This window comes from Gasterosteus aculeatus, chromosome 3, assembly GCF_964276395.1.
Source record: "Gasterosteus aculeatus chromosome 3, fGasAcu3.hap1.1, whole genome shotgun sequence".
NCBI classification, from domain to species: Eukaryota; Metazoa; Chordata; class Actinopteri; order Perciformes; family Gasterosteidae; genus Gasterosteus; species Gasterosteus aculeatus.
The window spans coordinates 9,427,343-9,453,410 of NC_135690.1; the positions used below are offsets into that span (position 1 = coordinate 9,427,343).

The 26,068-nt window shown below is 44.4% G+C and overlaps 1 protein-coding gene across 7 annotated transcripts; it reads right to left on the reverse strand.

Annotated features, from left to right (window-relative positions):
* Positions 1 to 611: 611 nt before the first annotated feature.
* On the reverse strand, positions 612 to 25,328 carry mast3a (microtubule associated serine/threonine kinase 3a). Of its 7 annotated transcripts, none has more exons than XM_078099065.1 (28): positions 24,787 to 25,328; positions 23,559 to 23,590; positions 18,909 to 18,997; positions 18,305 to 18,377; positions 16,431 to 16,451; positions 16,135 to 16,213; positions 14,339 to 14,496; positions 12,484 to 12,559; positions 12,092 to 12,301; positions 11,026 to 11,127; positions 10,607 to 10,739; positions 10,253 to 10,338; positions 9,948 to 10,033; positions 9,404 to 9,612; positions 9,151 to 9,289; positions 8,833 to 8,965; positions 8,577 to 8,742; positions 8,351 to 8,452; positions 7,719 to 7,841; positions 7,191 to 7,303; positions 6,905 to 7,086; positions 6,253 to 6,374; positions 5,975 to 6,163; positions 5,478 to 5,701; positions 5,030 to 5,152; positions 4,698 to 4,834; positions 3,980 to 4,164; positions 612 to 3,881 (listed from the first exon to the last, which is right to left on the reverse strand). In XM_078099065.1, the coding sequence occupies exons 1-28, from the start codon at positions 24,826 to 24,828 to the stop codon at positions 3,013 to 3,015; spliced, it is 4,203 nt and encodes a 1,400-aa protein (XP_077955191.1). In that variant the 5' UTR covers positions 24,829 to 25,328; the 3' UTR covers positions 612 to 3,012. The 7 variants fall into 7 exon arrangements, with proteins under 7 accessions (XP_077955191.1, XP_040027484.2, XP_077955192.1 ...); XM_040171550.2 differs by having other exon boundaries at positions 6,890 to 7,086; XM_078099066.1 differs by lacking the exon at positions 16,431 to 16,451 and having other exon boundaries at positions 6,890 to 7,086; positions 24,787 to 25,189.
* Between the last annotated feature and the right edge of the window lie 740 nt (positions 25,329 to 26,068).

Consider the following 26,068-nt stretch of genomic DNA (forward strand, 5'->3'; position numbering starts at 1 on the left):
CGGGACGCCCGTCCGCCCCATTACGGAAACCTGAACCCGACTGCGAGTCGGCTTCCGTGTACTTCTAAGACGACTTGTATTGCTTTCAATCCTGTTCATAATAATAAAAATACTACACGTTAAATCCGTGTCTGATCACATTTGGGTTACTATAGGAGATTTTTTATACTCCAATCAGTTTTCTTTTTTTTGTGGACAATTTACATCTTGCAGGAGATGCAAACGAAAGATGGTCAAAACGTAAGAGTAAATTAAAACATTTAAAAAAAAGAATGGTAGAAAATTGAACAAAAAATAAACAATCATTTTTATTAATAATATCTCACGTTTCCAAAGACTTATTTATTATTTCATGGATCTTTTCCCTCTTGCATTATCGGCTCTAGGACAGATTTTATAAGTAAATCGCAGCAAAGGAAACAACCTAGAATTTTATCAGTGTATCGCTGAGGGTCTTGCATTAACTATTTTTACTTTGTGCATTTTTGTAGTATTTGTACGGGTTTATAAATGGGGATTGCAATATTTGATCAAAGATCTTTATTGTTTACGCTGACACAAAACTTGCATGAATGCATGTATTGTTGTGTGAGGGACAAATGACACAACTCTTTGTAGTCCTGGACTTTGTAGTCTCTTTGTAATGCATTTATTTCAAGCACTGTTAAGACAATAAAAAAAACAATATCACACCAGTCCGCATCAGATACCCACGTGGTAGAAATTTCAAGGGGTCGAAAGGAGAACAATATCTTTTTGAAAACACTAAAGCAAGTGTGGAAGACGTTAGAAACAAGATGGAGAATGGTCGCTGTGAAGACATGGCGTTCATCCCACACATGGTGACACAAACAGAGATGAGTTGTTCTCACCGCTGGCACGGATTGTTGCTGCTGAGACCCCCAAAAAATAGTAAAAAAGTATAAAATGATGATTCAACTTAAGAGACACTATCACTGTTTTGGTTGGGGTACAAAATAAAAAAAACTGAAATCATAAAAAAAATACATATGTATATGTATATTGTATATTGCATTAAAAATTCAGGGATAAATCCCATACACACAAAAATGTTTAGTTTCCCCCGAGCAGACGAACAAACTTCTAACTTCTAATTTGAACCTCACAATATCTGACCACATTTCAAGGCTTAGTATGTGCTAAACATCTGTTATGAATTTCCACATTACTGGTTCCCTCCATTAGGCAACAATATACATGTCTGTCATCATTGAATTTAAAAAAACGCTTCTTTGTAAATAATCAATCTGAAACAAGACCGGAAGCATTTTTGGTTACTAATGCAAAGTGTTCCTGAATGAAAACAATAAGGAAGAGATTAAGAATGGCCGCAAACGTATAAAATAAAGAATACATAGCTGAAAACACAATCCCATATCTTAACTAAATACTACTGTAAAAACTCAAATCAGTTACTTAGCATCACGTTTAAGAATTCAAGGCCCTTTGGATTTATAATTTCCAGTCATTAAAAACAAAAGAAATAAAATGTGTTATACCATTTTGGCAATATTCTTCTGGGATGTGAAGCATGCACAATCCTTTGAGGCTGATTGCAACATGAGATTAAGACCCTGTCACGTCACACAATGTAGTCCATACGCCCTTACAAGGTCACTTTCAAACACCATCTACAGCTGTTATAAGGTCCACCATTGTTTATACAACATACATCAACAGCATAGGTTATCAGAACTGCAACAAGACTGTTTCCATATCAAAATATACAAAAAGATATCACCTCTACTCATTCCTTCACCCACTCAGGACCTTCAGGTTGAATTATGTTCTTTTTTTGGGGCTAATAATTTAACAAATACCATGAAAATGTCACACTCAGGTTCCCCCGATAAGGTAAACATTCATTCATAACACGCATTAACAGAAAACAGCCAAGGGAACAAGTTTGTTGAATCCTACGCAGGAGTAAGTCGTCCTAAAATATGAATGTGCTCTAAAACTGTTATACGGCTACAACAACTTGTGCAACACACTTGAGCTAGACTACGTGAGGGAGCTGGACGGAGGCTCGATTCAACAAGGTTTTACAGGACAGCGACAACAGCCCGGATCCATGTAGTCACAGAGCTTGATCTACACACCTGTATGTGGATCAGGTAATGACTTACACCACTGCTGGAGGAGTGACACATGGTTTTTAAAGGACAGACAGGAAGTGAAAGAAGAGCCCATGCATGCATGAAGCTTCTTATATACAACTACAGTACCTCTTTTCAAATGGATTCCTATGGCTAAACCATGCTTTGGCACCACAGCTAGACTTCCAAGTAATAAGGAAGTTTATATTGTTGTCCGTCAAAAGATGTTAATGCAAGGCCAAAGTTTGGAATCGACTGGTTGAAATGGTCCGTGAAATGATCAGCGTGACAGAGAGGCAGCACGCAGAGGATCGTCTGAAATTCCTTAATATACACTATATGTTGCAGGTTCCAAAGACCCAATCTGAACATGAAACAACACCCAGTTCTTGGCAGGTATTGAGGTATTACAAAAGAAGAGGAAATGGTACGATATTGACTGCCGTTACCTGCCCTTTTCTGCAACTGCTGTAAAACCACATTGACATATTTCTGTGCGCCTGTTCTTTTGTGCGTTTCCTGAACTAAGAGCAGCTGAAGCATCTGAGGCATTTTCAGCAGCCAGAAAAACAGGATGAACATAAAAAGTCATAAATAAAATGCATCGGTCACAGGTGCCACAGTGATTTGAGAACCAAGAGAAGAAACAAGCAACTAGGAAGTAAACATGGTTTGGCAGTCATTCTGTTGTTAACAGTGTTGCAGGATGCATATATTACTGAGACACTGTACATCAATGTTATTTTGTTCTTCTGTCTTCAAGCAGTTGCCTGTGATGATTTGGGACTTGGTCACAGCTTTCTGGACACACATGCAAGGCCTTCAAATGAAATTACAGTAGCAGGTCAAAGACTTCACTTCTCCCTCCTCACTGAGGCTCGAAGTGACACAACTAAAACCCTTCTTTGTCCTTCGACTTGGCTTTCTGAGGAGTTTTTGAACCCTGCGATCCACTTCTTTCCGGCCTCACGGCAGACTCTGACTGGGCCGAGTTCATCCAGGATGCCTTGAATGCTTTCTGCTGCGTGACGGGAAGCGTTGGGCTCGGCGTCGTCTCTCTCTCCTCCAGATCATCGAAGCTCACTTCCTGCACGGCCTCCTGTTTCTTGAAGGAGTCCCTTCGCTCCGACAGCGCCAGCTTCCTCATCACCACCACCTCTTCGGAGTGGTGGCTGCCGCCGCGGTGCTGTGGCGAGGTGCTAGAGCGGTAATGCTCGCTGCCCCCACTGGCCGTGTCCTGGTGGCCCCTCTGCCCTCCTATGTAGAGACCCTGACGGCCGTGCTCGCCGACACAGACGAACCCGGTGGCGGTGTAGCCCTCCATGTCCTCCAGCCCTTCCCCTTCAGACAGAGGAACCTCCATGGTATGGCGACGGGTGCTGTAGGCCTTCCTATCTACATGGTAACCCCCCGTCGTCTTGTCGCCTGTCAGCTTCTCTGCAGACTGGACCCTCTTGAGGAGCGGCGACCGTGGCGGTTCTGCACTGCGGGGACGCACAGAATGGCGGGTGATGGTGGGGGGGGACAAAGTCTTGCCATGGAAACCCTGCAGGGACTTGGGGTGACTGGGGAGGCAGGAGGGAGAGCACTGCGGAGAGACGGGCTGAGGAGGGGGGATGCAGGCCAGCGGTGAGGGAGGGATACTGCTGGTGGACTTGCAGCGACCGGCTTTGTTGTAGCGACCCAACACGTGTAAGGAACTGGGACGGGCCTGTGGGACAGGCGAGTTAGGGGAGCTGGAGCAAGGAGAGGAACTTGAATCTGCCAAAAAGAAGAAAAAAAAAAGTTTTGCATTAGTAGAGATTTTTCCAAACAAGACCCAATGAGATCGACTGCTCCCTTTTGGGGATGCAACTCACCTCCAGAGTGATCAGGAGCAGGAGAGCGACAAGGCGTAGAAGGCCCAGGAGAGAGAGACTGCGTGGGAGAGCCGGAGAGGCTGTCGCTAGATGACTGGTGGAAACCCGACGAGAAGCTACGACTACTCTGCATGGGTGGAGGAGGAGTGTGCTTAGACAGCTTCTTCAAGATGCTACGACGTCGGCTGCGGGAGGAGGACAGAGGTGTCAAGTGTGTTTTGTCTACAATATTGTTCTGCATGCTTACTTAAGTACAAAGAGTCAAAATAAGGAACAAAAGCTTAAACAGCCAGGCAAAAAGAAAGACAACCTTCCGAAGCATCCATCAACTGCATCTCATATTACAGGAACTATGGAAGCTCGGTGAATTGGTCTTTTCGAGTCATCGGTTTTGTTTATTATGATTCTTTTTTAGTCTGCTTTTTTTTATGCACCAACGTGTAGACGTAGGAAAGGGTGGAAAGAGGAGGGACGGATTTAAACCCTGGACGCACAATCATTTAAAGTCAAGCTCCAAAAAGTTTGTCCACCGCAGTCTCGCAGACTGCAAAGATGTAAGAGAGAAAGGGAAACTGGGATTTTATGACAGTTAACTGAAGCCGTTGGTAATTAACTTCTAAGTTGCCTTTTTGAAATGAACGCTAAACTTTAGACCAGTGTCTTATAGTATTGCAGCTGCTGCTGCTGCTATGTATGACTTCATCCTCCCCTCGTGTACCTGTCCTGTCCGTCCTTTCTTTTGCTCTTCTTGCTGCGTCGGGCCATTTTGGCCTTGTAGCTGGCTTTTCTGGCAGGGCCCACCTTGATAGAAGTGTTCTCCAGTGCAGTAGTCTGCAGGGTCACCTTGTTCCCACTCTGTTGAAAACAGACCATCAACATATATACTTTTCTCTAAGGCATTCTCGCTTAAGAGTTGAGCCACAAAATGACGTGTTATCACAAGTGCTTGAGAAAGATTTAGAACTACATTCATTTTTATCACTTTTTATCACATTGTAATCATGAACGTATTCAATATATATGTAGAGAAATCATTCAATTGAAAGATACCTTGAGCAGGAGCTCCACCACCTCGGTGTGGACGAGTCCCTGGACCGACTCCCCGTTGACGTGAGTGATGAGGTCACCAGCTCTCAATCCTGCTTCGAGTGCTGGACTGTCGTCCTCAACACACTGTGGACACAAACGCACGCGCACAACCTCATATTAAAGCAGCAGACCACGCAACCTGATTGGCAGTTGAAATTACTGACACCCGTGCAATTACTACAATCAATGTTTCATGGATACCATCACATTTATGCACAGCATCAACACAGAGTTAATTTGGCACAATTACTCTCTATGGTCTTGATCTTTAGGGTCCATCTATAAGAAAATCTCAAGACCCCAAAAGTTGTTTAATATGTTATTTTTAGAACTAAATTGTTTCATAATCACACGCTAAATTAATTGAAAACACAACCAGCACCAGCTACACCTGAGATGAGACACGTACCCAGACCATGTGGTGAACCGTGTAGACGTCACTATCTCCCATGTACACTCTGATAGCCCGCAACGCAAAGCCGAATCTCTTCCCCGAGCTGTGGATGACCACAGGAGGTCTGAGGCAGCTGACACTAACGGACAGGTCCCTGCTGGGGGACGAATCTCTGGACGAGGGATTGGACGACAGGGACAAGGACGATTTGGGGCTCGTAGGAGGACCTGCAGAGTCATCTGGAGAGGGAGGAGAGGATTAGATGAAGGTCAACGGGTGAGACTTTACGGATTGTATGTTTAACGCATTGCTTGGCATTCTTCCATCAAACTATCATGATATTAATGCTAAAAGGTTATTATACTCGGTGCTAGGATGGGATAACATCATAATTACTAAATTGACATTATTATTTTGGCCCCAGTATTATTACTTATGGTTTGTGTGTAAAGTGGATATATTAACCAGCAGCTGCTGTAGAGGGCACTATAAACGCATAAGTAGGCTTCTACCTGGGGTGATGATGAGGGAGAGGCCAGAGACAGAGGCAGACTTGGGCACTTTTCCAGCTGAGGACCTGGGCTTCTCGGGAGTCTCCAGCTGGTGGGCGATGCGCCGCGACGCCCCTCGTCGGAAGGAAGGCCTGGTGCCTGTGCTGTTGCTTCGGAGCCGAATGCGCCGGAAGTTGGAGACCATCCCGTCTAGAATGCGGAGGTATCCGGAGTGTGAGTTATAACTGCTACAGGACAGGTGAAGGTAATGTACAGTGATCTGCGTGTGGGAGTCTCACCTTCCTCCTCGGCAGAGATGGCGAAGCGAGGCATGATGTCGAGGCTCTGGGTGCTGTTCATCACCAGTGGGCTCGCACTGCGCTCTGACTGGGAGGAGCTCGACGACGCACGAGGACGCAGACTGCCAGGAAAACACAGTCAACATGCAGGATTTTAGTAAATCCTGTATATACGTATTAAGAACTATGAGTAAGATTTCTTCCCCTGTTAAAAAACTATTGAACTGATCTATGAATCCACAAATGCTATTGGTTTTACTCTGCATTGCCTTTCTTTAAGAGCAGGTGAATGAGCTCTGTAGTCATTGGTTATATTCATTTTGAGGAGGCATCATCTAATAATCACCATACATTATGTCAGAAAGTCCTTTTCTAGTGTGGACAGAACGGATAGCATGTCAGATGGAGGCAGTCGAGTGTGAGAAAACGTATTTATAAACACACAATCCATCTGCAAATAGAAAGTATCAAACCTTGGAGAAGTGTTGACCATTTGGAATGACCAATCATATACGCCGTCATTCTATATAATATTTGCATGCTGAGTATAAAGTGCTTCATATTAAACAAGAGAGAATTTCACGACACTGAGGGCTATGATTCTTTTCTTCCCATAATAAGGACATCACTTTCTCACGTTTCATGCTCCCACCTTCCCCTGTGTCCATCTGTCCTCTTGTCTCCACTGGCCAAGTGTTTGTGTCCATCGCCAGGGGAGAGGACTCCCCTTCCGTCCCATCGATCCTCCTTCTCCTCGCTGACGCTTCGCTCTGATGACGACAGGCTCTGGTTGGACGGCGTGGAGGTGGACAGGTGCTCCGTGCTGCTGTACACCTAGAGTTTAAAAAGCAAATGTAGATGTTTAATCAAGAAAAGGGTAACCGGTAACATTTATTTTAATAAAATACCTACATATAATGCCAAAGACAAATAAGTACCTTGCTGAAGCGGTGGGCCACGGAGGAGAACTGTCGGAGCTCCAGAGACGACTCATCATCGTTGGTTTCATCGTCGTCATCTGAGTCCAGGTGACAGAAGCGCTCTGATCGGGCTATAGGGAACACAATCATCAGATGACACTGTGTTCATCCACACTATTGTGACTGTTGTGTTAAATGAAGTCCCCTGGTTCTGCTGTTTTTCTAACAAAAGTTGTGTCCAGGTTTGTCATTGTACACGCAGATGGAGACTAGGGGTGGGAATCTCTTGGCACCCCACGATTCGATTCCGATTCAGAGGTCAACGATTCAATTCTAAACCGCTTATTGATTCTAAACCGATTATCGATTCTAAACGCACAAGACAGACTTTTTTTGTAACTTTTCTGAATCGAGACCGAATCGTTCTAGAGAGAATCGAGAGAAATCGACCCCTAATGGAGACCCATGTTTGCATTGCAGTTAGCTAAGTCCAAACTAGATGACGCAAGGTGTGTTCTTGTCCACAAATCTACCGGCTCCACTTACTGTCAAAGTAGCTGGTGTCATCCTCCGTCTCTAGTTGAGGTATAAATTCAGCTTTCTGTCTCAAGAGGCCGTTCCAGTCCAAACCAAAGAAGAATAGGTGCATCTTCACCTCAGTGGTTCCACCTGGAACAAATAAATAAATACATAAACCAGACAAAAAGGTGTGGCTTTCATATCTGACTAGCTTGGGTCTGGCTCACAGCGCCTCCTCAGCCAATTGCGCCACGCTCCCTTGGTACCGTAACATCTTTCTTTGACACCCGAGTGAATAGTTCCCTGAGCTTCCACATGTAATAATAGCTTTGTTTACCACGGCTCTGCCTCACTCCAGATATCCACTCCCATTACCACGTCTTTTACATAAGCATAAAGCCGTGTAGTTGATACTAAATTAGATCAAATGCTGCCACAATAAAGGCTCAAATGCAATTATTTTAAGGTGAAAGGGCAACTTTAATTCCATAACATGATATGTCTCCACAGTCACTCTTGCGCGGACTATCTCTCTCCTGGTGAGAAGAAATCCTCTTCTTGGCCATGTAAAGGTAACATTGCTGTGCACACGGGACCCTGCGGGCCGGCCTCTATAGGGCCTTTTCAACTCATTCAACATCAGTCACTCTGCTACCAACCTGTTCCCAGGCGCTCCAGAGGGCTCTGTCTCAACAATCTGGTGATAAGGTCCTGGGCATCAGCTGGCAGAGCGTCTTCCCCCTCAGGCCAGATGATGTCATCTGTACGATGAAGATTAAAATGAAGAAACACATAGTCCAAGATAAACAAAATAATTAAACCTGTATTATGAAAGATTTATATGTGGAAATGTTGCATGTGGTGACTCGGGAGCAATGCACTTACCATTGACCACCTGACCAAAAAGCTTTTCTGGTGTGTCTCCAAAGAAAGGCACGCAGCCCACTAAGAACTCATAGAGGATGATGCCCATAGCCCACCAGTCTACTGGCTTCCCGTAGCCCTGCCTCAGGATCACCTCTGGAGCAATGTACTCTGGAGTGCCACACACCTGACCACACCACAGACAAGAGAAGGAAGATTTGTGTCAGTTAAGATTATAAACACAACGAACACGATAAGAAGACGAGGAGGGACGGACCTGTTTGTCGAGGAACTCTCTAGTATCCTTTTCAATATGTCCTTCATACAAGTTGGTGGTCATGTTCATTAGACCAATCTTTGACAGCCCAAAGTCTGTCAGCTTAATGTGTCCCAAGGAGGTTATTAACAAACTGCAAAATGATGGAAACATAAATATTTCAGCAAACGCTAATTTCAAAACATACAGTAGATCTCAGACATGGTGCAAAAAGAGAATAACGAAAATAAGGAGGTCTAAAAATAGCGAAAGCTTAAAGTGCTGTGTGCTGCCTCAAAGCAGAGGAGAAAAAAGGAAATGTGTGAAAGGAGGACTCACTTGTCAGGTTTCAGGTCTCTGTGCACGATGCCGTAGTTGTGGAGATACTCCAAAGCCAGGACGGTCTCTGCAAAATACATCCGAGCCATGTCCACAGGCAGAGGACCAATGTTCTTCAATAGATTGGCACAATCTCCCCCTTAACGTGGAAAAATAGACGCTTTGTTTAGGATTTGTGAATAACGTGTGACTTCTTTGCATTTACAGTGATGATGAATGGATGGACCAAAAACATGGCGATTTTAAACCTCACCTTCCACATACTCCATGACCATGCAAAGGTGCCTCCGTGTCTCAAAAGAGCAGAACATAGAAACCACAAATGGGTTTTCAGCAAAGGTGAGGATGTCTCGCTCAACAAACACCTGCTGGATCTGGTTTCTAAGAATCAGGTTCTGCCGGTTGATCTTCTTCATGGCAAAGCGTTGACGGGTTTCCTTGTGGCGCACCAGAAACACAGTCCTGCATGACAGGAGGACAAAAAGAGGGGGGAAAGGACAATTACAGGACAAGCAAGGATATGAGTTTATGTGGGAATGAGGGCAGTTCAAAGGGAGATACATTGAGCCATTCCAGAGGGAAAATATGGCGGAAAAAAAGATGAGGAAACATACACATCATTTACCAAGGAACATCAGTTCAGACTTGAAATTATACTGCCCAGAGAAAAGAGTAGAAACAAAAATACTACAACAAGAAGTCCTCATTTTAGTTTCTCTTCTGGTTTCATTGAGCTCTCTGTGGTGCACACAAAGGGACTGAGTCAGCCGGACGTAAACAAAGTCTGTTTTACTCACCCGTAGGCGCCATTGCTAATGAGCTTGATAGTCTCAAAGTCGCTCTCCAGTGGTTTCCTACGAGGAGGGGTGCCGGCTGCGCGGCTCTGAATCACACACGTCCCAAAAAGAAAAAAACAGGAAGTTAGTAACTACTTTACTTCTAGAAAGAATGAATTCCTGCCCTTTAGTGTGACAATTTGTCCGCCTGTATCAACAAGAGTTTGATTGCCAATTTAATCAACCATCTCTGTGTTGTTTTACATTTCTTCCGTATAGCTGCCATTGGCTTTAACATGACATCACTGTTCCATATAAGCTTTTACCTGGGAAGGTGTTGCGTCTCCCGTGTCATCAGACTCTCTGCTGGCCGCTCTGTGCAGTGGACTTGTCTGCTCCAGGTGAACCATCTCTGTAACAGCAGCAGACAAACCCATCACATTTCTTGTAGCTCTAATAAACATCAGTGAGGACTGTTAAGTGACTAGTCAGCTGATTTTAAATGATACACCCTGTTGCAATGCATCCAATAAAATTGCAGGAGGAGTAGTGCCACTAGCTAGCAAGTTATAACATCATAACATATTATTATTACAGTTAACAAGCAATACTATTCATCCAAAACAAAGAATCCTAAAATGGCCAAACTGGCAGTTAGGAAGGTGACAGAAATGCTGCACCTTCTAAGGGATCCCTGTTGAGGCCGAGCTGGCTGATGATGTATCTGGGAATATCAGTCTTGATGCCGTGGCCCACCTTGGCGTGACCCTCTGCAGCCTCCAAACGTTGGTAAAACTCCTCTGGATCAAACTCCTGTTTTGTGGTTTAAGGAAGATAGTTTAGAAGAGGAAACCAGCATGTTTCTCCTTGAGGACTTGAGAATTTCAATTACTAACTACACACCAACTATCAACATCATATGTTGATATTGCCGATAACTCAAAACTACCATTACTTCACTATATCATCAATGCATTTGAGTCTCTGATGACATCTGCGTTGAGATATTCTGTTCAATTCTCCGAGCTGATACGCGTCATGTTGACATTGTGTCCCTCCTGTACCCGCCAGCACTGATGTGTGTGCCAGTCAGTCTTACCAGACACTCCAGGAGCCTGGCCGGCCGAGAGATGATGATGAGAATCTTCTTGACCAGCTTGGTGATGACGGTCACCTCCTCGCTCTCTGATCGCTCATACGCCTGGTCGGAAAAGGATAAAGGATAACGGATTATCATTTTGACTTAATACAGTTGGCACGAGTCACGAGGCAGCGCATCCCACCCACACAGGCTGTTTGGCTCATTTTATTTTTAGCATCTTCTAACCTCATCTGTTGGCGACTCAACAACTCGGGACTGGTATTTTAACGGCTCGTATATTCTATTTGCCGCCTTGTCAGATTCAGGAAATAACATTCTAATCAACACTCATTGTCTCCCAATCTTAGTCAAGCACTGCCTTGCCTTGGTCAAATAACACGTTCAGTTAGACAGCCGAACATTTGGAAACCGGCTCTGTGTTTTACCTGCAAATCTGTTGCAAGTCTGCTTACAAAAATAATTTAAATAAAGTATAGTTTTTCAAAGGTGCAGAGAAGGATAGCATTACAAAACCAACAAAACTTGCTTAAAATGAAGTCTCTCTTTAAGCTGGAAAACCACTTTGTTGTGAAGCTGCAAGAATAATTACAGAATAGAACTTTGGTGGAAATTTTAGACAAAATGTGGTCTATCCGTGTTTGTTCTGTATGATAAACTAAGCTACGAGATTGGATGAACACAAGAAAGCACCGCCCCGACTATCTGTTATCTGCTTTGCAGAATGTGCTGCAGTAAAATTGTTGCTTATGTGAGAAATCATTTTGCAACACATTGTCACTCCACAGATCAAAATAGGTTTAAAAAAAACACAATTACTGACCAATGAACTGGAAACAGCTCTGAATGTAACCAGTCATACGTTTCAAACCAATATGTCCAATAAACTTGCAGCATAGTATTCGATTTCTGAGAGGGACATTGGAGCTCCCAATAAAACAAAATCCCTTGATGATGTCTTATAACAAGACATCATAGAACAAACACTGAGCTGAACAACAAAATTGCGTGAATGGTCCATGACTCAGAAGGAAAGCGATCTTGTAAAGAATTGAAACACATTTACCTCGTGCAGCAGCTTCTCCAGTTTCTCCTGAAGCTCCACAAAGTACCTGGAGGTGACCAGGCCTTGCTGGGACTTGTCCAGGCAGTCTCTGGCGAGCTCCACCAGCTGGTGCTGAATGAATCCCAGCACGCCATCAGCCAGGGGCAGGGCCGTGTCTGGGGAACACTCTGCGATGATGTCGAGCAGTCGACACTCCATCTGGGCTGTCGCCTGGGAAACGAACAAGATGCAGGACTTTGTTTATTACAGCGACAGCAGAACTGTATTAACAACTCCTTTCGACAGGGTTCATACAGGTGAGCTTTTAGTGAGATAAAATCTCCTGGTTTCCGTGAGTGAAAAAGTCAAAAAGAGAAAGACGAAAGGAAGAAACTGGGGGGAAAAAGACTGACCTTAGGAAAGCGTTCTTTGTAGACATGATTCATCATGACAATTTCATTGTCAAATGTTCCACAGGTTCGTCCAGGGCTGGATGATCATGTAAAGGGAAAGAAAAGCAGAACAGAGATACAACCGCACATTAAATATTATAGTTTTGCACAGATCTGGTGCATCATTTATGGGTGCTCAATTTGAATAATGCAAAACACGTTATCAGGGGATCTGATCTGATCGGGGGATGGAGGAGAGAGGCTTACAATACACAAGTAAACGTTACTAGCACTAGTTGACATTTAAAAAACAATGTCCGGCTCAAAATGTGTCTTGTTAAAGCTACATCGAATCTACAAATTTCTTTGAGTAAATTGCAAATGTTTGACGAAAAGTGTTTACCGCCATCTTGGATATAAACACAGCGGGTTTAATTATTACACTAATGCAATTCAAGGCAGGTTCTCATTTGAAGTATCCATTTCCACATCTGTTGTGTACACAGGGCTTCTGTTACGAGAGGGCACCTTTAAAACCGTCCGTGCACATTACAAATCAAGGGTCTGTCATCACAAATGTTGGAAATAGCTATACTGGGTGCCTCTATGCCTTGCATACTACAAATAACAATATCATGCACTTTACTATTTATGGGTAACGCAACAGTTGCAGTTGCTCGGCACTGGTTTTATTTGAGGGCAATAGCAACAGTTAACCCCGTGGGAACAATTTGAGAGCAATAAGAAACACTTAACACACCCTGTGGAGCTATTTCAGAGCCACGTAGACACTTGTCGCTACTCCTTTTCCACAATAAGCGCAGTCATTTCGGTTTGCTTTTGACAGCGTTAAAAAATTCCAAAAGCTAGTGGAATTTTCTCTCTGATAAACTGATTACAAACATGCTGCTTTGCTGGATGTACATAAACTTCTCGACCAAGCCATCGAGTTAAAAAGCCCACAAATTTTCTAGGATTTGACTTGTTAATTAGGAACAAAGAATAATAAAGACATTTTTGGACATATATCTTGACTGTAACCCCTGTACAAAAACTTCATAACAAATGTATATGTACATTATATATATATATATAAATCAAGGTGTGGCATGGGCAGGGACACACAGAAAAAAACATCACATGAAATTGTTGCCAACACCCTTCACAGCCCATTATTAAAGTCTCCAGCAACCTCAAAACTCCCCCAACAGCTATTTAGAGGGCTTGTTTTTTAAGTGTGTGATGAGGCAACATGATCCACTAGATATGCTAATCCAGGGTAACCAGCACAGGGGCTTTTTTTACAACCACTTCAAACAATCATTGCACCATATTCAAAACCTCCCAGACAGTATTTAATTATTTCTAATCATATATGAGAGGAAGTTAGGCTTCATTGAGTGCTGAGTTTTGAGCTTTCTTACCAAGTGAGCTTGTTTACATTTCTGTTTACAGCTCTGCTACGAGGGACCACACAGATGCTAACTGAGGGCTTGCAGGTACTGTTTAACAGTCTCAGACATATTTCAAGTGCATGTCTTGATTTCTGTGGTGCTCTGCATTGTGAGAAAATAGTATCAACCCAACAGATAATTAATGTAAACATAAACATTTACTGCGGGTACACTAGAGAGCTTTGGTGCCTTTACAGGGTAATCACACTACTTATTTAACAGTGATGTACACAGCGCACTTACTGGGGGGGGGGGGGGGACACCCTCACTCACAAATATGGTTGGAAGTATGACAACAGCAGAACAAAATAACTAATCGATTAAACAAAAATCTTAAAAGGCCATTGACACCCAAACAGACCATTAGGTAAACTACCAGGGGGCATCCCTGCCTCTCCCCTGAACCCCATCGCGAAAGCTACCTGAGACTGCGAGAGCGGAGCCTGACAGGAGGCGGGGCCTGTGCTCCTTCCTCGTCCGCCACACTCTCCGTGCTGCGGAAATGTTTGAACAGGAAGTGGAGATCATCTTGTGTGGGCTGGAAGGGCAACTGGTGCAATAGCTCCTGGGAAGAAGAGGACTGCGGGGAAAGGAGAAATCAGGGATTTAGAGACGTAGAGAGCGGGAAAGAATAGTGCACGAAGATCAGTGTGCTTGAATTTATTGTAAATATGTAATATGAGCAAAACCCCTTTTTGTATTTGCACATTTGTATCCATATCACCTTGTTCTTCTGCTGTTTTAATGACATAACATTGCAGCTCTCTCAGAATCACTCATTATTCTGTTAACGCTCACAGTCTTATGGCTTTCATACGCCAGTTCAAGAGTTCAAGAATATGATGAGAAAAGCAGCTGTAAAGTAAAAGTTTACAAATCCCTTTAGTCTTAAAAATGTTCTTGACTTCTGAAGAAGAACTTTTCCCTCCTGCTGCCACATGCCACTGAGGCCCGCAGCGACGGCTGTTGTGTTGGCCATGCATGCATTCGTTTTCCCTTTCCAAAAGACCAAAAGTGTGACACTCAGCCTGGAATTTATGAGGACTCCCATCTGGCTGCAGCCTTGTGTTTCACTGGAGGAAGAGCAAAGACAAACGGGGGCTCTTCTGAATGTAGAAAACAGACGGGCCGGAGAGGGGAAAAGTGAAAGGAAGACAGAGAGAAAAGCACACAGAGTAACAGGAGGCGAGGAGGAGAAAGATACTCCGAGGAGGAAACCAGAGACATTCAGGAGCGAGTGAGAGCAGCATAAAGACCTCACTGACAGCGGGCCTGAAAGGGGCATTGTGTGGGGAGCGCTGACCTCACCGTCTCCATGCCATGTGGTCGGCCATACAAAATTGCAGCCGTGACATCGGAGGACGGATTTTTGTTTTTACAGCCAACTGCAGTTTCACTGATGACTTTGAAGGCAAAAATCTCAAAAGTAAATTGACACAGAAACCGTCAACAAATCAAAGCTGGTGGGTGTAGCTTCCACAAAGTTTCCACTTTTCCCAAAAAGATTTGCAGAGTGAGGAAATTTGAAACGCTCCACTCATGTAAGAAGTCATCATTTTGATGTGGAGTCATTTAGTAGGTAAGACATGCTGAAATATTCCAATAAAAATACTTTATTGTTGGATTCAGGCAGAAAAGCACACAGCTTATAGAAATATTAAATGTATTTTAATTGAATGATACGTCTAACTGATTAAATGCAGAAAACTGTCCATCCATAATATAAATGGAGGATAAGATAACTTTGGTAAAAGGATCTGAACATTCATCCCTATTCTCTGTCCGTAGCGGAAAGTGGGATAAAAGGCTGTTGACGCAGCGATGCATCATCGTTGGTCATCGTCTTGCTATGAGAGAGTCATTAAAGTATAGCGTCCAGTCGGCCTATTTCTTATCAATCAAGAGAACGCTCATCAAGACCATTAAGTCATAGTGTTTGTTGTGTTCCACCTGCCTCTGAGAAGGTCAACGAGCACTTATAGGTAGACTTGTTTCCCACGCAGAGTGCAATCTGATGGGATTTACACTTCCATTAGTCAGCACTTTAAGCTGACACCGTGATTGATACACTGAGTATAAGTAAGGAGCTGAATTGGCCCATGGCCGTGGTTTGAAAGGGAGCAGAACGTCTGATGACGGTAAGAGACGCACCTCACCGCCACCAACGCTTGCAGGGAAACGAAGACACACACTGAGAGGGAAACACAAAGCGACTTACAGATACTGATGAACTGGGGGCATTGGTGCAGTATCCAGAGGAGGGAACAGACGCCACGGACCACCTTCGCCCATCCGCCCTGCAGACACAAAACAGTAACAGACTGCTAAGTGGAAGCTCGCCAGTACACATGAAACCTACACATCCGGACGACTCGCTCAGATCTTCAAACCTTCGCCTGATACCCTGCCGATATCATTTCATACAAGACTGACCATGCAGGTCTAACTCGATAACAACCAATGCTCGAAACTGTGTCAAAAGAAATAAGAAACACAAGATTGTTGTTTTCTTACCTTTCAGTGCGTGCCAGTTGGCTGCACAGATGCCGAAATGAGGAAGACCCAAATGAAGAAGGAGTAGGAGGAAAAAGAGGAAGAGTGGCCGGCGGAGACACAAAGCGAGAGAGAAAATAAACACGGTTAATTGATGTCGGTTAAAACAAAGTTAGTCTGTCAAAGCTCACGGCCAGTGACAGCCGGTTGTTCAACACCTGCCAGGCTCCCCTCGAACTGCAGCATCGAGACCCACTGAGGGTTGACTCGTGACTCATTATACACGCACACACACACAAACAAGATACACACACAAACAGTGCCTAGTGCAGACATCATGAAACAGCCAAATGAGGTGTGAAATGTTCCCATCTACACCCGCTCTATATCCATTGCCCTTCCCACTTTCCCACTGAATGTGTCCCTCTGAGGACGCCGTAGATTCCCTCCCTGATCCAAAGGATCTGCGCTGACAGGGATGGTAAAATGTTGCTCGTGAGGACGTGCAGCTAATTCAGGCGTGACACGACAAAACTGGGACTTTACTGCAGCGGGTGTGACTGACGGCTGAGGATCAGTCAGGTGTATAAGACGCCTGCGTTTCCTCCTCTGCGTCGTATCCGATGTGCATGTTATCAAGTGCGTCATCGAACGCCTTATTTCCGCTTTCCGCTTTCTTTATCAGGGTCCTGCAGGTCTCAGGGGATACAACCTGAGGTTAACAACACGGTTTCAAATAGAAGAAGCAATGCCTGCAGTGTAAAATGACCAACAGGCAAGGGCAAGGCACGGTTCAAATCTCAAGGTTAAAAAAAGAGCATCTTTAAAAGTGAAGAGAGAGCTGCAGCTCAACTCTTTCACCTTGACCTTGGGGTGGTTTCATCTTTATTCCTCCAATCTTGTGGCAACTATTACGTGTCTGATTCTTCCATGTTTGTATGTTTATACAAAATAATTGCACAAACATCAGGGCTATACGGCCTGTGTGAATAACAAATGAACCCAGTGGTGCTCTCAAAAGTGCAGCCGCAGCATCTGTCTGCACCCTGGCAGCCTAAAAAGTCTCAATAAATATAGATGAGTCATGCAGGCTTGTGCGTGGCAATTCCATCAGCAGGCCTCCCCTCTCCATCCTGCAGCGTATGGTGCAATATGTCGTACTGCGCTGCAACATTAAATGCACTTATTTCAGATAAGCTGCCTATACATTTAAAGTACATTCAGCAAGCGAGAAGCAGCACAGTGTATTTCTTCTACCGGATGAGGGTGCAAGTTACAGCTACTTTCCCCTTTATATCCCGGTTAGTCTGTACACATCTGCAGGAAGCGTGAGAGGGCCAGCTTTGCGATTCTTTCCCCATAATCAGAGACGCCCCGAGTAATGAGTGTGTGCAACGACTCGCCCGCCTTAATTGGCTTAACAAATGCCAAAGGCCATGTCCAGCAAGTGACCCTGGGGCCGTTTTGCTGGTTGGACTTGCTTCTCCGTTGCCTCATTTCAACTAAATGGGCAACAAACCGGGCTTGGTCATTAGTCATGCAACTCAGTTCCCATGTAGCCAAGGATCTGGGGGTGTTAGCATATTGTTTATTGTCCTCAGGTTCAAATAAGTGAAAACCTTTAACCTCTGGTTAAGTTTTAGTTTTTTGCAGAAAGAATGACAGACCTACTCCAATGTTAAAACCGGGGTTGGTAATCTTGTGGGAAAGCAAGAGTAAGCTAATTATTTAAAATCATCGGACCGGAAAAGTCTTTTCCAATGACAGTAACGGGCAAGTCTCAACAACTTTCCAGTTCTTGTACCGGGCGCGGAAAATACCTCTGTGCTAATGTGACGATCCTTAAGTGCAATCAGACAAACTTCACATCCAAAAGCATTTGAGTTCATCCTTACCTTCGGGCGAACTGGAAGTTGGCAGAGGTGCTGGCAGAAACATTTCTGGGGCTTTCTGAGGGGCTGTTGCCAGCTGATGAGACAAAACAGTTACAGAGTTTGAAAGAACAAGCAAAGACAACGTGTATGACTATGTGTGTGTTTGGAATAATTCCACGAGCTGCCCCCTTGTTGTGTGTGATCGGTTTGAAATGTGCTCCATGAGCATTTCACGACTGATTTGCACTCATCTATTTCATCATTTATCAACCGGAAACCAATTGCAGTAATCTTGCCTAAATCACAGCAAAGATTCCTGGAGGATGGAATGAGTAGCTTTGAGGAAGCTACGTGAGAGATATGATCATGAGGAAAGCTATTGTGAGCCAACAGCAATGGACACTTGATCAACGCACCAGAGGGAAAGCAGTGCGAGTCGTGTGACTTAAAACCAGGCTGAAGGCACGTGCACTCAATGAAAGCTAATGTGCTGGTCCTCTCCATTCCACCGTCATCCGCCTGTCTGTTTTCCATGTGATCATGTCCGTGCAAAGTATGCGAGCCTCCAGTGGAAGTGCCAAACAGCACCACGCACGGAGCAGACACGTAACTATAAAACAAGTACCTGTGGCCAGTGGGAGAGGTGAAAGAGGCCGCGAGAGCGTGGGCGACGTGGTCCCCACCGCCAGGCTCCTTCTCTTGTTGTTACGGGAACTGTGAGGAGCAAAAACACACAGCGGAGAATAAGCATTGGCTTTATGTTAGCCAATTATAAACACAATCACTGAGCAACAGTCTCTTATCAAAGGGGTGAAAAGTCGAGTCAAATAATACAGTCCAGCTATGAACCGGAGTCGTTGCTTGTGATAAGAAACTAATGTGGTTAATAAGCAAACACAATCGAGCAGGATGTGAATGTACTGTGTATTCACACAGTATTCACACAGTACATTCACCTAACGGGCCAACACCAATTAAACAGGTCACATCTTTCTGGTCTTATGTTCAAGAGAATAAAAGGTTTTTTGACTACAGGAGACACCAAAATAATGGAAATATATCAACATAACAGCATGTGAATAATGAGTTGTATGGACTATTTAAGGTACTACATTCAAGCATCAGATGATGTCTCCTGTGTATTTTCATGTGAGAATATGGGAAACGTCTTGTACCAGTGGGAGCAGCTGATCCTATAAGAGCTCTCTGGGCTGGTTGTTATAGAATGAAATGCAGAGAAAGATGCAGACAAAATGCACCCACACGGAAACAAGACTAAGTCATCTATACGCAAGAAAAATCCATGAACAGGTTCTTTAGGATTCATGAAACGTTTTTTTTGTTGGCTTCTGCCTTGCTTGTTGGCTTTAATTCCTGTTTAGTTCAAAAGTGGTATATTATGTGTAAATATATTATACACACACACACACACACACACACACACACACACACACACACACAAACTACTGACTGACTATTGAGCCACTGCTCAGCTTTTTTTTTTTGGTGTAATACAAAAACCAGTCACTCTTCAGAGCTCCTGTAATAAGGAAACCTTTTTCTTTGAAAACATCCTGGATAAAAGTGGTGACTAGCAGAGCGGTTTGAAAGTTGGCGGACACTATTAGATGGCATTTCAGCGAGCGTGAGTCACCCTCACATGCCAGTGTTATTACGATGCCCTCACATATATTTTCAAATGATACGTCCATTTCCGGTATATGTGTTTATATTAGGAGCCTGGAGGCCCTCTTGGAAGCTGAGTGCTCAGTCTAAATGGGCCAAAGCCTACACAGAATAAAAGCTGGGCTCTGTTTTTCATTTACTTTTACATTCCCCGCTAAGGTGAACATAATCCCTTCGTTCGCTCTTCCCCGTCAAAAAATGACGTCTCTCTTCCTCTCTGGCAATGACCTACGATAATTGAGGATCTGAGACAACAACAAAGCTTGACGTTTCTGGGTCGATTGCCGAGGCGGATTGCAGCACTATGTGGCCCCTCTGACCCCAAAGAGACTCAAAGTGGCAGTGACAGGGAGGAGAGCCAATAAACCAACCAGAGGAAAGATGCTGCGCCTGCGAAATATATTCTTCTTATCAGAAAATAAACAGACAAGACACCTTAAAAAGGCCCGACACGTTATTTTATCACACCACGAGAGAGCTCTATCAATACTTGGCAGCCACAAGGCCACTGATACGGCTCACATTATCAACAATAGCCGAATGTAGGCCACTGACATCCGGGCCTGCGTGTTTCTCGTGGCTGCCGATGGGGAAGGACTTTATTTATTCACTGAGCCCCATTCAGAGTCACGCTGTGTCCAATGAGTTACACGACAGCGACGCGGGACAAATAGCGACGCAGGCACTTAGAACATCGAGATTGTGAAAAAAAAGGGGGGGGGGGGTCTAAAAATCCATAAATGACCATTAGGTCGCAATGAAAGCATCGATTGTCAACGACACGACGGCTCTACTGCGCGAGGCCCGATCACGACGATCTCGCGGAGTCAAGGACACGTTCGATGTCTACAGCCGACGCGCTGATCACATCAGCGTATCGATCCGCGCCGGGACTTTGTGCCTCGCTGTATGCGACAGCCGGTATCAGACAATGCAGTCTGGCTCCACACGAACACACACACACACACACACACACACACACACACACACACACACACACACACACAGACACTCCACAATGGCCACGTTTCTCGGTCGGAAACACAAACCAGGGCGGATGTAGCAGCCGACACATGCAGTTAACGTGCACGGCTCTCACAGGCACCGCGATGCCACCAGCGGTCCCGAGCCCGACGCGGATAATGTTACCGTGAGATGGGGAGAGGGGGGGGGGTCTTTGAGGGTGGGGGTTGCGTTTACGTGCCGCGGATCAAATATCTCCACATTAACGTTCAACAAATTGCCGTTGGTCGGACAGTGAACGCAGCCGATGTCAACTCCGTCGCAGGCGCGGCGGACGGGACTTCTTCGTCGCGGTACCACACGCCCACGGATCCATGTAGGGGAGAGACGAAGAAGAAAAAAAGCCTGTTATGTTTTAATTTACCTTTTTGACCTTTTCATCATGGCCCCGGTGACAAAACTAGTTTTGTAGCTCGGCAACACGGTCCAGTAATAGTTCTGGTCCGACATGTTGGATGGGTGGTGACGGATAAATCCAGTGCAGATATGTTCGCTGTCCTCTGGTTACGGTGCGAGCATCCCGTCTCGGGGAGTTGTTGTCGTCGCTCGGTGGCTGGGCCAGTAACGCGACTGCCGTCTAGCTCCGGCACGAACCGAGCCGGACCCGCGGCACGGAAGCTCGGTGATGGGGAGCGACTGCGTCGGCCATGTCCGCCCTGCGCCTGCCAGCCGCCCGCTTCTCCCCCCCCGTCACTCGCACGCTTTCCGAAAGAGTCCCCGTGTCGCGCGGTGTGACATTATCGAGCGGTACCTCCGGCCGAACGAGAAAGCGGTACAAACTTTCCAGTCGCAACCAGCGACGCTGTTACGCGCAGCCGCGTCGACGCTCGCGCGGAGGGAGGAGGAGGTGCTGCTGTTGCCTTCACGTCCTGCTGGAAATGTAGACTTCAACGATCACAAATGAACCACCCGGCGACAATAACAAAAAAAAGGAAGAGGTCTGAAAGATGGTGTATTTCCAGGCGTATTTAAATGTAAAAACGTGTATAGCACGTTGCATCTGGGGTTCAGTTTCACGAGCATGAAGGATTTATCTTTATAAATCGGGAAACATTGAAATTCGCATGAGATTCTTACTGTAAATCAGAAACAGTTGTGATAAAACCCACGTCATATATTGTGTGTGTCATAGTGGCAGCAGGCTAGTCAAGATAGTCCAGGCTACCTCTCTCCAGCAAGGTTCTGCTGCTCCTCCTGGGAACCAACATGTTCAAACGGCCTCAACTATGTACATTTTATGTGAGAGGGCAGTGGCTCCACTCGGGGTCAAGCCACCTGAAACACATCATTTGCAAAGAGCAGAGAGGCCATTCTGGGAGTCAAAACCGGGCCGTTTTTTTCTTCGACTTCCTGCGAGAATACGGACACAGCTCTCACTTCAGTTGTATAAAAACAAGCGGCTAATTGAAGCGGCCTCGGTGCCCCATACTTCCTCACCGGGCCCCACAGGATCCCTGGGTAACGCGGTTATAAGGCTTCTCCAACCCATAACATATGTGTAGGACTGATCAACTATCGTGACCCCATAACAATTTATGGGTAAATATCATGGCCCCTTTTTCATGACCAGGACATAATCTACATTATGTCCTTAATACCATCCTTGTAGGCTATTAAAGCTACATTTTATAGGGATTTAATGCACCGTTCCAGCACATCAATTCGGTCACTGAAGCTTCCCACAGACAAACTAAGTCCTTACATAACCAGTTATTTATTAGACAAACCATTCACCTTATTCACTTCTTAGTACTAAATAAGGCCGGCTATTTAAAAAATATTTCATTCTGGATCACTGAGACGTAACTCAGCAATGCTGCCCTAAATAAAATGGTCTTTCCCTTTGTTTTTGGACAACATGACTGGCGGTATGAAGCAGCACAAATATATTTGAGTTATTTAATTTGTGACAACATGCTGTTATTATCTCCAGTGATTATAATTGTTCCATTATCACAGATGGTGATTCTACAGCAGAATGTCGTCGTTCTTGTCTAAAGACCGGGGAGGTCCATGAACAGGTTATAGACATGAAGAGATTGATCTGCTCCCTCGGGAGCAAGAGACTAACGTGCCACTCCTTTACGGAACTGTCACTACTTTGTAAAAGTTCCATCAATTAAGACATTTTTACTTCTGAATTGACAAGAGAAATGCTTAGAAAACCAAAATGAACAAAAAAAACTTAGCAGTGCTGGCTTAACTTGTCTGCACAGTTCACATATTATATGGATACCATTATTAACTAGGCTGTGACTATTTCAGATATTCAATGTTTTTTAACAATAAGCATGTTCTTTTTTATCTTTAGCATTGAGCATAGAGTGCATGCATAGAGTGAATATTCACACAATATAGATGTGTAGATTATCCCTCTCAAGGTGTATAACCTTGTATAACCTGTGCTGAGTCCGTTTCAAAAGTTCTTCCCTCTCAGGAGAGTCAAGTGAAAGTAGGCTGGTGTGAAATACGGCATTCATGCATTCGTGCCGACAAGTGACAGGAATCTGCTGGTCTGCAGGTTTGAGGAAGATAAAGATGAGGTGTATTATAACATAATACTTACACATTTACCCTGCGAGGAAGACTCAGTTCTTTCTAGAAAAGAAAAGATGGGAAAATTAGAAATGAGATCATTTCTTCTTTTCACAGTAACAGTGCTGGCCGATTTAATCCCCACTGCTGCTTGAGTGGTATTCATTGTTTGGCTAAAATACTTCTTCCCAAATACTAACCCTTCTCCATTCTTTCTCTCAAGCAATGTGCACCTTATTTGTTGCAGTATGGCGTGTAGTTTATTGCATGACAAGCAGATCAATAAGTCATTTAATGGTAACGATTAAAATCCTTTCGCTTGAGCTCATGGGAACTGCAAAACTTCTTTTGCCAATCAGCAGTCGAAGGTTAAGGAATGGTGCCACTCTGTTATACTGAGAGGCAACTGGTCAACGTCACAGAACAATGTCAAAACATGGGACAAACACAGAGAAAATCTGTTTTTTACTACTATAAGCTTTGGCTTTAATCACAAGGTATCAACCTGTGCGCTTAAGTCTGACACTATGTTGTGTCTTATTCACAACGTAGTGGATTCAAGGGGAAATAATTTCACCATAACCATCAATATCATTGTAATGCCAGGGCTGCACCACATTTAAAATGCAGACGAATGTTTGTACAATAACTTAATGGGGACACCGAGTCTGCACCGGTGAGTCTTTCATCACAAACCCATCCCTCCTGCATAATTTAACAGGGAAACAATGCTGCGTTCAATTCTGCGAACAAACACAACAGTAGCACTACTAATTACACATGTTTTGCATTTGATTTACTGTATATCTCCATATGAATGAACATGTACGAGATAACATATTAAGTATTACCATTCTGGACAATCTTGGACATGGCAACAGTAGAAGGTATGCTTTTGCCAATTACACAGGCACCCTTGGGCTGTAAGCGCCTATCTCCAAGGCAACCAGCTTCACCAAGGAACCAATGGACTAATTACAACTAATTACAGCACCAATCGTGTACCATCACTCTGGATGGGAATAAAATGGGAAATTATCGGTGGCTATACAGATCATAAATATTTCAAAGTTAATCAATAATAACAAAGAATAAATGTCACTCGTTTTAATGGTGAACGAGCCGCTTCACCCAAAGACATTCTCGGAGGAATCCCCCGCATCGTCGCCTAAGGCTCATCATCATCCTCAACATCATCATCATTTCTTCCCGTTTCATCAGAATACTGACATTAAAAGCCTCTGTGCATTTAAGCCTACCTGTAAACCGCGACGTCGCAGGATATTCGGCTCATCCATCATTGGTGACGATTAAAAAACCCAGCGGATCTCCGAACGGTTAGTCCGTACTGCGCCCCCCCCCCCGCCCAGCAGCAGGGTACAATCGCTCCACCTCCTCCCCCGGGCGAGCTGCACGACCGGCCCCGAAAGAGGTGACCGCTTCCAGCCAATGATGACGAGGGGCGGAAGAGGTCGGGTGGGGGGTAACCCCGCCTGCCGACCACACCTGTTCGTTGAGATTCGTCCACCTGTTGTCAAATAGGCAGCGGGTTCTCCTGGTTTGTACTTGGTGTTTTCAGATCAACACATCCACAAAACATCCCGTCACCTCCTCCACACTTTGTTCTGTGAGGGTCCCTTGTTCCCATTTCGGCGAAGCCTCGGTCTCATGGATCTTCTTAACAGACCTTTGTTGTTACCATGGATACGCTGTGGCGCTACACGTGCGCGTAGAAACCAGTGCAATCTGCCATGTGTCGTGGGACATGCAGTTGATCTACCATCACGGTGTCTCCTTGGCGGCAGAGGATGCAGAACAAATGCGCCTTGAAGTCGAGCTGAATAGCGGTGATTGATCCGTCACTCGATGGCACCGTGGGTTCTTTTTTCATCCCGAATAGAACAATGGTTAGTCTTCAGTCCGTGGATGTCACAAGTTGTGTGGGCCGCAGCGATGTGAATCCTTCATTGTTCTCTTGTGAGGTTCAATGTTTATCTGAAACTGTTTCAAATGTTGGAAATCAAGCATCTAAGGAGTAAGTGTATTTTACCAATAAAATCAGTTAGGTGCCAGTTGTTTCTCAAGATTTCTTTTGAACGACTACTTTGAATGAAATGCATTTCTGACTAGATGTATTTTATTTATTATTATTATTTTTTTTGTTTCTGGTCTTACTTCTGGTCATACTTTGATTTGTTGAATCACTGGACTGTGGAAGCAATAAACAAAATAAAAAGTAAATAAAATATTTTGGCATTTTTATCTCAGCATATATGAAACAAGCATATGTTTCTTAAATAATAAATAGCAGGAAATGCTCCATTCTTGGTATTTATATTATTACTTTTGCTTGTTTTAGATCACAACAAAGTGAGACTAAATGTTTTAAATAACATGGTCACGTGGTGCACCTATCTACTGATCGCTTTTCACCACACCGATGGTTGGCAACTACAAAAGGAAAGAAAGCGTTTCCATGCATCCTTTTGTCGTGTATAGATGATCCTCAGATTGTGAAACCAGTCAGGCATGGAAGTCCAC

Excerpts from the sequence above, each read along its gene's own strand:
- mast3a (XM_040171549.2), bottom strand. The coding sequence starts at position 21,442 with ATGTCGGACCAGAACTATTACTGGACCGTGTTGCCGAGCTACAAAACT. Across the intron at positions 16,214-16,430 it reads CAACTGGCACGCACTGAAAG|GGCGGATGGGCGAAGGTGGT; the intron begins GTAAGAAAACAA and ends TTGTGTCTGCAG. Across the intron at positions 6,375-6,889 it reads GGAAGGTGGGAGCATGAAAC|TCTGCGTCCTCGTGCGTCGT; the intron begins GTGAGAAAGTGA and ends TTTTCCTGGCAG.